The sequence below is a fragment of the Lagenorhynchus albirostris genome, chromosome 10 (genome assembly GCF_949774975.1).
Source record: "Lagenorhynchus albirostris chromosome 10, mLagAlb1.1, whole genome shotgun sequence".
In the NCBI taxonomy this organism is placed as follows: Eukaryota; Metazoa; Chordata; class Mammalia; order Artiodactyla; family Delphinidae; genus Lagenorhynchus; species Lagenorhynchus albirostris.
In genome coordinates, this window is record NC_083104.1 from 9,498,974 (window position 1) to 9,511,184 (window position 12,211).

The 12,211-nt window shown below is 37.0% G+C and overlaps 1 protein-coding gene across 4 annotated transcripts in view; it reads right to left on the bottom strand.

Annotated features, from left to right (window-relative positions):
• Nucleotides 1-12,211, bottom strand: part of GRM7 (glutamate metabotropic receptor 7) — an 817,821-nt gene that overhangs the window by 371,057 nt on the left and 434,553 nt on the right. For all 4 annotated transcript variants that reach the window (XR_009543110.1, XR_009543109.1, XM_060163876.1 and 1 more), the window contains exons 3-4: nt 11,192-11,333; nt 3,922-4,076 (exon numbers count right to left, since the gene is read on the bottom strand). Coding sequence is in view for 2 of the 4 variants with exons in the window: in XM_060163876.1 (XP_060019859.1) it covers nt 3,922-4,076; nt 11,192-11,333 (297 nt within the window). In the remaining 2 variants the exon portion in view is untranslated. The remainder of the gene's footprint in view (nt 1-3,921; nt 4,077-11,191; nt 11,334-12,211) is intronic.

Sequence of the window (12,211 nt, forward strand, 5' to 3'; positions counted from 1 at the left end):
ATCAAGACAGTATGGTACTGGCACAAAAACAGAACTACAGATCAATGGAACAGGATAGAAAGCCCAGAGAGAAACCCACGCACCTATGGTCAACTAATCTTTGATAAAAGAGGCAAGAATATACAATGGAGAAAAGACAGCCTTGGTGTGGTGTTGGGAAAACTGGACAGTTGCATTTAAAAGAGTGAAATTAGAACACTCCCTAACACCATACACAAAAATAAACACAAAATGGATTAAAGACCTAAATATAAGCCCAGACACTATAAAACTCTTAGAGGAAAACATAGGCAGAACCGTCTATGAAATAAATCACAGCAAGGTCCTTTTTGACCCACCTCCTAGAGAAATGGAAATAAAAACAAAATAAACAAATGGGACCTAATGTAACTTAAAAGCTTTTGCACAGCAGCGGAAAACAGAAACAAGATTAAAAGAACCCTCAGTATGGGAGAAAGTATTTGCAAATGAAGCAACTGACAAAGGATTAATCTCCAAAATTTATAAGCAGCTCGTGCAGCTCAATATCAAAAAAACAAACAACCCAATCCAAAAATGGGCAGAAGACCTAAACAGACATTTCTCCAAAGGAGATATCCAGATTGCCAAGAAACACATGAAAGGATGCTCAACATCACTAATCATTAGAGAAGTGCAAATCAAAACTACCGTGAGGTATCACCTCACTCCAGTCCGAATGGCCATCATCAAAAAACCTACAAACAATGAATACTGGAGAGGGTGTGGAGAAAAGGGAACCCTCTTGCACTGTTGGTGGGAATGTAAATTGATACAGCCACTATGGAGAACAGTATGGAGCTTCCTTAAAAAGCTAAAAATAGAACTACCATACGACCTAGCAATCCCACTACTAGGCGTATACCCTAAGAATACCATAATTCAAAAAGAGACATGTACCACAATGTTCATTGCAGCTCTATTTACAATAGCCAGGACACGGAAGCAACCTAAGTGTCCATCGACAGATGAATGGATGAAAAAGATGTGGCACTTATATACAATGGAATATTACTCAGCCGTAAAAGAAACAAAATTGAGTTATTTGTAGTGAGGTGGATGGACTCTGTCATACAGAGTGAAGTAAGTCACAAAGAGTAAAAGAAATACCATATGCTAACACATATATATGGAATGTAAAAAAAAAAAAAGGTTCTGAAGAATATGGGGGCAGGACAGGAATAAAGATGCAGACAGAGAGAATGGACTTGAGGACACAGAGAGGGGGAAGGGTAAGCTGGGACGAAGTGAGAGAGTGGCATGGACATATATACACTACCAAATGTAAAACAGATAGCTAGTGGGAAGCAGCTGCAACGCACAGGGAGATCAGCTCGGTACTTTGTGACTACATAGAGGGGTGGGATAGGGAGGGTGGGAGGGAGACGTAACACGGAGGGGATATGGGGATATATGTATATGTATAGGTGATTCACTTTGTTATAAAGCAGAAACTAACACACCATTGCAAATCAATTATACTCCAATAAAGATATTAAAAACAAAATGTAAAGAAAAAAAGAACTGGAAGGATTTAAGGATGGCTACAATGAAGGACTGGGCTGCAGAATGAATTATTTAAAGTTACCCCAATATGCCCTGCTCCTTCACTCCTCTGCTCCCACCTCCTGGGTTTGGAGTAGAGGAGTTTCTTCGCATTATGTGATGAGCTTTAGTGCATCACTTCCCGTTTTACCTCCTCTCAGGCATCTTTCCACAACCACAGCATCACCACCTTAGACAAGCTTGCAGTTTATCTTACCCCACACCATCTATCCATGTATTCCGCACTGTGCCTGCAGTGTTTCTCATGTTACATAGTCATCAACTATTTTCTGATACATTTACTGAGCTCCGTATGCTTTGAGGATGCGATTTTTGTCCTCTTCTTATTTTTCCAACTGAGCACAGAGCAAAGCACACAGTAGATAGTTAAGTTTTTAGTGAAAAGGAGTGGAAAGAGTTAAAATAGATTTTATTCTTGTAGCTCATCTGCAGATGTATTGGGTTGGGTAGGAAGATAGGCAATCTTCTCCGGACATATATTTGGGAATGAAATTAATTCAAAGCCTCTCAATGAACACATGGGTGACTCATGGGATCTTTATCTCCCTGAGATAACATAGCAAGGAAACAGTGACAGAACCACAACCTGGCTTGTTTAAAAAGGCCCACAGAGAACATGCAGCATTCTGGGGAGAATAATTACTTAGATTGGAGTAGAGACAGAATAGAAAGAAAGGCAAATATTTGATTCTTTGTGAGTGAGAGGATGGGGTTCTTTTTAACGTGCAAAGCTTGTTTTATGGAATCTTTGGAGACCTTGCCCATCCAAAAAGGAAGACAAAGCAGGATACCAGCAGAGGAGTTGTTTTTCTTTACAGCGTCTTCTTTTAGCAATAACTATTCAAATTAGAGGAGAACATAAATTGTAATCAGCAACTTTTGTTAGATCAGAAAGATGCCAATAAACGCCCTCTCCTCCTTCTACCTCTCGAAGAATCTTTGCAGCAGCAAGGAAGGCAAAGGAAAAGAAAAGGGACAGCAATTTCAGAAGGTAAGAGAAAGAGAAAAAGAAAGCGAGAGCAAAAGAGCCCCAGGAAGGCAAGGTGATGTTGGTGCCTGAGCTGGACCATACAGTGTATGATCTTGGGGGTCAGAAGAGACCTCAAGAGGTAATGGGGGAAAAGAATCCCTATAGTTGCTGGAGAGGGTGTGGAGAAAAGGGAACACTCATGCACTGCTGGTTGGAATGTGAATTGGTACAGTCACTATGGAGAACAGTATGGAGGTTCCTTAAAAAACTACAAATAGAACTACCGTATGACCCAGCAATCCCACTACTGGGCATATATCCTGAGAAAACCATAATTCAAAAAGAGTCATGTACCAAAATGTTCATTGCAGCTCTATTTACAATAGCCAGGAGATGGAAACAACCTAAGTGTCCATCATCGGATGAATGGATAAAGAAGATGTGGCACATATATACAATGGAATATTACTCAGCCATAAAAAGAAACGAAATTGAGTTATTTGTAGTGAGGTGGATAGACCTAGAGTCTGTCACACAGTGAAGTAAGTCAGAAAGAGAAAAACAAATACCATATGCTAACACATATATATGGAATTTAAGAAAAAAAATGTCATGAAGAACCTAGGGGTAAGGCAGGAATAAAGACGCAGACCTACTAGAGAATGGACTTGAGGATATGGGGAGGGGGAAGGGTAAGCTGTGACAAAGTGAGAGAGTGGCATGGACATATATACACTACCGAATGTAAAACAGATAGCTAGTGGGAAGTAGCCGCATAGCACAGGGAGATCAGCTTGGTGCTTTGTGACCACCTGGAGGGGTGGGATAGGGAGGGTAGGAGCGAGGGAGACGCAAGAGGGAAGAGATATGGGGACATATGTATATGTATAACTGATTCACTTTGTTATAAAGCAAAAACTAACACACCATTGTAAAGCAATTATACTCCAATAAAGATGTAAAAAAAAAGAATCCCTATAGTTATCCTGCTACGGAAATAATGGAGAAATTACAAAGGGAAAATACTCTTAGAAAATGCAGCTCGCTTATATACACTTTCATTGTGTTATTATTTCACTTCTTATTAAGGGTAATGATCTCTCAGAAAGCTCTTGCAGCATAATAAAACAAAGGATATATGCTAATTGGGATATTATTATGAAAATAACATGATCTTTTCAAAAGAAGACTATCAACTAAAAGAATAGACCAGATATAGGGCCTCATTTGTATTTCATGGCTGCAAGTTTGAAACTATCCTGCATAAATTATGTAAAAAACCCAACCCACAAAGAGACACATGTTTAGCCACCCTACACAGCACCAACCATTCTCTTATAGTATCATGCTACTGAGAAAACTCATACCTTCCACAGTTGCTCGCTTGGGCTGAATGGTGATGGCTCCTTCTGCAATATCTTCATGCTGGTGCAGTGGGTTTATTTTGGATCCCCAGCTGTCTGATCCCACCCAAAGGAAATGGCCTACTTGGTCAGCTCTTTTGGCTGCTGCAAGGATCTGCCTGTGGAGAGGAACATTAAAAATATATCTTAATGATAAAGAGCAGCTATTGAACACATACATATTAGGAATCAAGCAGAAGAAAAGCAAGTTAATATTTCTCAAAAAGGAAGTGATCAATAGTAAGAAAAAGGATTTACCTCCTTAATATATAAAGAGTTTTTGTAAACCAGTAAGACAAATAATCAAAGTAGCTTTAGGTAAATAGGCAGAGTATTAAAAATCAAAAGATAAAAGGAGTAATATAAATAACCAGTAAGCTGGTTATTCACATACATTAAAAAGGCAGAAAATGTGGATTAGAACACAATATTTAACTTTGGCCGAAACGTTCGTTTGGTTTTATTCTGTGTTGTGAGTTTTGGCATGAGGCTGGAGACGTGAGCACTCCCATTTGCTGCTCGTAGTACATATCGTTTCTGGAAAGCCATGTATCAGTCTAAATGAAGCATCTTGAATTATTTATAAAAATGAACAGAAATTCACATTAAGCTTGAAACATGTACAGCTCATGTTTATAAATGAAAATAGTATACAAATAACAAGGGCAATAAGGGCAAATAAAAAAAGGGAAACTCATTCTTCATGAAATTAATACAATAATATTTTTGGAAGAACAGGGGATGGATAAGAGGTAACTATATTTGTGCAACAGAAACTACTTTGGTGGGTAATAACAGCAGTGGTGGTTGGTTTGCCTCTCAGGACTTGCAGATACCAGGTACCACAGATGTACATGGTTCAATACAATATGACTGGTTGAAAAACTGTATATGAAATTGCAAAAACCAAAGGTCTCCTTCTCTTTCATCTGGGCAGCATATGGAATGGTAATTTTACAATAAAATCCTAAGGAATGGGTTCTGATCCTGTGAACACCCAAACAGTAGAAGGCGGTAGATGTGAGGTGGTGAGTTAAACATGACGGTGGTCGGAGTGAGGGAAAAAGTTAAATTACCATTAAGAAATGAAATGGTAAGACCCTCTAGGAAATCTTCACCTGGCTTACAGAATTCTAGAAACCAAAGGTGTGTTTTCCCAGGCAGAAAACAGCTTCTCTGGAAAAATCTGAACCACCCCAGGAAAAAGATTCTAGATACTGACACAGTTATTCTCTCATGGAATGGCCACTGGGATGCCTGACCAGTCCACCCAGAGCCCTGTCAGTTGACAAATTCTGCCCATGTACATAGAACTCTCTGTGTCTTACTGAAATGGAAACTGCCGGAAATGACGCATCATTGTGGAAAATTCCCAAGGTAAAATAGAAACCAAATAAATTAACAAGGGAAAGGAAATTGGTGTGGAGTGAGGCAGAGAAAATATACCAAAAAAAACAAACAAAAAAGAAACAAAAAGAAGCAAGTGCAGTTAAATGAGAATTATCATCTCTATTACCAAGAATGAGATAGAAACAACAATAAGAAATAACCCTTAGTTATTAAAAATATGAAACTAAAATTAAGTTAGAAGAGATAAAGAAGAAAGTGAAGAAACATTTTCAGAAAGCAAAACGACAACAAAAAGGTATAACATACACAAGAAAAGATAAGTGTCTTAAAGAATAAACCCAGGAAGACTTACATCCAACTAATAGCATTTCCAGAACAAATGTAAAGAGAAATTAAAGTTTTAAATATCTTTTTAATGAAAAAAAACCTGCAAGGAATTGAAAGTATGAATTTCCAAATTAAAAGAGACTCATCCAGCAATTTAATGGGGGGAAATAAAGCATGTCACAGAATTAAGAATTCTGGAAAAAGTGAGAATAAAGCTTTCAAGAGAAAATCGGGACCTCTGGAGAGTAATAAGAAGCAGAATATTACCAATCTCTCAAGAGAAGGGGAGAAAAAAAAAAAAAGGATGACAGATGATGAAGTAATGCCTTCCAAATTTTGAGAAAAAAACATTCATAATCTAGAATTCTAATATTTAACACACACAGAATCTCTATACAAATAGAACTGGCATCTATAAAGGTAGAAAGACAGACAGATAGACGGAAAGACAGATAGATAGACAGATATCCAAGGGATCTTAAAGATTTTCCTATGCAAACTTAGAATCTCAAATGCCTTGCAAGTTTCAAGTTTTGTAATTCATTAGTCACCATAGATACTTGCTATAAATCATTTACGTGCCAGGTATGATGTGTTTAAAAATAAATATGAGACCACACCTTACATTTCCAACTAGTAATTAAGTGTGGAGGCAGGATGAGAATATTTTTAGGCATGAAACACACAGAAAAGTTTTTCTTTAATTTTTCCTTTACTAGAAAATCATTGGAGGGTACACTTCAGCAAAAAAAGAAAATAAATGATGAATAAAAATGAAAGAAAGAGAGAGAGAAAGAAAAAGAAAATCTTAAAATAATAGAGACCAGTCTAGTTTAAAACAGAAAGATAAAGCTTTCAGGAGGGAAGTGTCCGAAAAAGTAATGGAACTCGCAGATTATTTTATATATATGAACATATGGGAAAAGTGATAGGCCTAGGACATTAATAATAAAATATTAAAGATAACTATGCAAGTAAAAAAACTGTCATATTAACTCCAGGAAAAACAAAAAGTTTTTCCCCCAAAATCATATCACAGAAAAAATACTTGATGCTGTAGTATATAATAGTTATACAATCATAACAATGTCAACTCTGATTTTTACTAAATGAAAATCTGATAGAACAATGTTGGGAAGATAAAGGAGGTGTAAAATGAGCCAAATTCTACCTCACATAAGAGGAATTGATAGATAATATTTTAAAGTAATAGTTCCAAAATTGCAGTATAAGCACATTAGGCAGGTAAAAGCAGTAGAATTCGCTTAAAGAAATATAATAATTGCTCAAGGAGAACAAAACCAGAGAGTATGGTGGGATGGGACAGGAGACCAATGTTTTGCATCAAAAATGTTTTAGTCATATTTTGTTTTTTTAAAAAATTATGTGCCTTTATTATTTTCACAAAAATAAAACACAATCGTTTATACTTTATCCATAGAGATACCATTTCTATTGATACTAATCTATCCAAAGGATATGATTACTGATGCTGTGAAAATCGTATGTTCATTACTGGAGGTAACCTAAATGCAGAGCAATGAGGGACTGGTTAAAGAAATGATAGTGCATCCAAAGGATGGATTAGAGACCAATTAAAATTATACATAGTTTGATTTCTGCACGGTATTGTTAAGAAAAAAAAAGTCAAATTAAAAAAACTGAAAAAGATTATTCAGTTCTTACATAATGAAGGCTGGCCCCACATATATGAATATATGCGTACTTAAAAGTATAGAGTTGTATGACAGCACAGAAAAATAAGGATAATATACAATTTGTTGCTAATAACAGTTCATTGAGAAAGTGCTGATGAGGTTTGAAGAGCATGGAAAGGATGGGGAGAAGCCAACTATAACAAGGTAAGAAAGACAAAACTGATATAAATACAAAAAGTAAATATTCACTTTAATATGTTTCCATAAAAGTGTGGGTTAATTTATTAAGAGAAATAAGATTGAACCATTTAAACATATTATGGTATGAGATGTGAACTGCAAAAAGTAGAATATCAAATTCTATGCGATCCTGATTCTGTTGGGGAAAACTGACTTACATTTAGAATAAAATAATTGCAAATGTTAAACCAGAATATTATTAGTGGTTATCTCTGAGTGTTGGGATAGCAAGTTTTATAGGGGATTACTTGCGATCCTGATTTGTGATTATTCTAACCTTTAATTCTTCTAGATAAGCAGGGGGCAGAGTAAACGTAAGGATTCCTTTAACTAAAATGCAACGGCAAAAATGTTTCCATTATTTTCCAGTGGGTTACAATAGCCCTGTATTACTTTTATAATCAGAAAAAAAAAGCGTTTCAGGAAAACAATACACTCTTGTCTAACATTCAAATTATCAGTACCCATGACTGATTAAGCACTTAGCTTCAAAATCTAGATATTAAGGTCTTCTCACTGCTATTCTCTGACAAAGTATTTGAAATTAATGTTCTAAGAAATCTCAAAATTCCCCATCTACAGTGCAGATCTTCTCAAAAAAGAAATAACATAACATTGTGGGTTAACAGTGGGCTTACGTTCATGTTTTGGAAGAAACTTATATATGCACTTGACTTTTATTACTGTGCTCAAAAACTATTACTGCTGTCACTTCTATGAGTCACACTACACAATGGTGTTCAACCATAAACTCCCATGCAAACAATAATGAGCATAGCTGTTGAGCAGATTTTATACCTTTTTACATCGTAAACTAAAACCTCACGCTACCTGCAAGTCAAGGATATTACAACAAATTAATCACCAGAGCTATTAGTAAATAAATCTTTTATGTGTCATGTACATAAGTATAAACAGGGGGCCACACCTTATCAATGTATTACATATTTTAGAATGTGCAAAATATGTATGAAAAAAATTTATGAGATGATTAAGAAAAGTATGAGTTGACAAGATCTGGAGCAAAAAAAAAAAGAAAGAGTAATATTATAACAACAAAGTGCCTTAAATAACTAAATCACAAAGTGTTGAAGAAAATGCCCTAAGAGCGAGAGAATCAGCATTTTGTAAGGAGAGAAATGATACGTCTAAGGGGTGATCAGAAACAGTTTCATGGAGAAGGGCATGTTGCAAGTAAACCTCGAAGAACAGACACAATCTCAACAGGTAGCGAGGGAGAGGAGAAACACCATGAGTCAAAGCCCTGATGGAGGAGTGATTAGGACACACTGGAGGACCAGTCATGCCTTGTAGGTGGAGAACTGAGTGAGTGAAGGCAGGGTCTACATGCAAAAATAGGACCACATTTTAAACCATCGTGAAGTTCAGAGAGAGAGGCCTTTACTTAAATTATTAAACAGACTAGGCATTTGATTCATTCTCATTTGATGACATTCACTGAGGATCTGCCATGTACTGAACACTGTGATAAGGGCTAAGGATATGAAAGGGACTCAAAAGGGGCATCATCTCTGTCTTAATGATGGCTACAGACTAGTGGAGAATACAGACACTATTTAAATGATCAAAGGATGTAAAATTACATCAGTGACATAAACTATGAAACTGAGTTGTTATGAGAAACTTATCAAAGCTACATTGTTCAGAGAAATCTTCCCTCAAAAGCAACACTATCGACGGCACTAAAATGATGAAGTGGGGAAGCAAAGCACTCCAGGCAGCTGGAAGAGAATGTACAAAGACCCAGGGAGGAGGAAACACAAATGGCCCCTTGCCTGCAGTACACAAAGCACGAGGGAGCATGGGACGAAATAAAGCTAGAAAAGCACAAGTCCAGATCAACATAGAAAGAGCTCAAAAGGATTTTCCTTTTACTGATGGGAAGACTGAGGCCTCAAAGAGTTAGGGAAGTAGGGTGTGGGGCGAGGCTTGCCCAAGGTGAGACAGTGGTATTTAAGTAGCAAAAAAAAAAAAAAAAAAATCCATCCTCGGGTATCCTGACTTGAGGTTTAATACTCTTCTCATTTACTCGTCCTGCCACCCATGTCAGAGCTCAAAACAGTGATGGGGTTAAGGTTATGAAAGGAAGTCAAAAGGGGCATCACCTCCATTTTAATGATGTGTACAAACTAGTGGAGAATACAGACTCCAATTAAGTGATGGGTGGATTCAGAAGCAGATGGAGGATACACATGGAGGGGGACACACAGGACCGGCAGGCTGGCAGTGATGGAGGTGCAATACTCCACGTGGGGGTAACAATGGCCTGGAACCTTCAACTTTACCCTTAATAAAATATATTCACCTTCAAATTAAGTGACATATTATTTTGAACTGTGAGACAAACTAAGATTAAAAAAATCCACACAGCTTTCCCATCGGCAGAGGTGTAAACTGGCAACATCTCTTTGGAAAACAACATTCACATTTAAGAAGGAACGCATCTTTGTCCTGGAAACTTATTTTCCAGGAATTTCTGTTTTAAATACTTACAAATATATAAAGTAATACACTTGTAATTATTATATATTTGCAGTATGTTAATATTATATATCACACATTGTAAAGTATGTGTATATTAACATTTCATATTTGCACACACAGATTTGTGGAAGAGAAAGTTTATCGCAACACAATTTGTAATTGCAAAAGTCTGTAATCAAACTTAAATGTCAATCAGGAAGGGAGCAGTTAGATAAATGACAGGAAATATATAAAATGCAATTCTGCATGGCTATTGAAAAGACTGAATAGATCTATAGGTACTGACATCCAGAGATTTCCACGAAGAAAGAGTGAGTGAAGGCGAGCAGGGGGGAGATCAATAGTGTTCTACCATTTGTGTAAAAATATACACACTGTCCCTAGAAAAATATACAAGACACTGGTTATTGGCTATAGCGTCTGGAAAGGAGAAGTTGTTAGCTACGGGACAGGATGAATGCATCTTTTTTTTTTTAATCTAGATTTTTTAACATTTTTTGATATTTTAAATCAGGTGTAATTACTGTTTGTTCTAAAAATGATAAGGATTGTGGACCAACCGAGGTGGCAGTGGTCAGAAATGGAAACAGGGCCTATTTGTGTTCTAGAAACATTTCAAAGGTTAGCCCTCCATGGCTTGGCCAAGGAATGAGCTAAAAAGGAAAGTCAAAATTAACAATCAGATTGTTGACACCAAGGAGGATCAAGGTAAAGAAAAAGACAACAAGTGGATTGGAGAATGTAGAGATATGACAAGCTTGGTTTTGAACACATGAAGTCCAAAGCAGGAGTAATACGGCCAGAAATATAAGGCACTTTTACATTGAGAAGAACCACTCTAGATAAAAGTCTGTTACACGTGGATATATTATTTAATAAAAGAACCTTCAGAAAGTCCAGGGGTTTTCTCTTTTTACAAGTAATTGAATACAATTTTTTAGCTAATGGGGGGAAATATATGACAGAAACATGCCGCTGCTTCCACGGTTCGCTCTAATTACTTCTGTGGGGTAGAAAGCGCGAACAGACTTTGCCACCATGTAATTATCGATTTGATTCTGTGCTATCTTTTCCCCTTTGTCTGCCAGGATCCTGATCTTTCTGTCTCCTAAATTGCAACATGCATATTAACGAATTTCTCCAGTCAGCCTTACTTGATATCCTCATCGTTGGCAAAAATCACGACAGCCCTGGAGTTAGGTGTGTCCAGGAGCTGTTTGATAATTTTATCGAAGTCAATGGTCCTGTCTTTGCGTTCTTGGGGGATTCTCACGGACTGGGCAATGCAGAGCCCACCTGTGTAAGAAAAGAAAGCAGAGTATCAATAAAGTTCTCGCAGAGATACCAAACAAACCAGGGAAAGTAGACGGGGAGGCGGAACTTGCAAATTCTGAGTGCATAGCACGTCCTTGGTGATTTGCTGAATGAGGAAGGCTGAGGATATTATGCTGAGTTCATACTTGGTGTACCTTCCATGGTAAGGCACAGCCTCCTCTTCTTAGTAATGCACTTGTATGCACAGGAGTACCAGTGATACTCATTCCGGAGAGGTAGGTTTAGGTAGACAAACTGGATGGGAGGGCTTTAAAATGAATGTAAGACACTACAAGAAAACCACAGTCAACTACAGTATAAAAGTACTTGAACAGGTAAAACTCATGTCAACTTCTATTGCTTTTCTGGTGTTTGCATTCTCATAATTTTTTCCCCTTTATACCCGTTTCAACTTTTCAAGCTCACAGCCAATGGAGTAAATCTAAAAATAAAACAACAAGAACAAGATCAACTATTATAAATCAGAGGAATAAATTTTTATTGACCACATACTATGTGCCCAACCTACAAATGTGTGTTCTATGTATGTTATCTGATCTTAAAAATCCTTATAAGGTAGTTAGCATTTTCCATTTCATGTTAATAGAAAAGGGGATTAAACAGAAAAATCAATGTGTTTACTCCAGACTTCTCAGGACCATTATGGTATTAACTGGCTTATGAATATCAAGACAGGGGAACATGCAGCAGTTTAGCAAGCAACTGATACCCTCTCCACTACTCAACACCTGCTTAGTAGCAGCTCCTGGATCTAGTGGGTTTTGTTTGTTTGTTTGTTTTATGAAACACAACTTAAGAAAGGCTTGCATAGACAAAAGAGGTAGAGAGGATTATTTGTA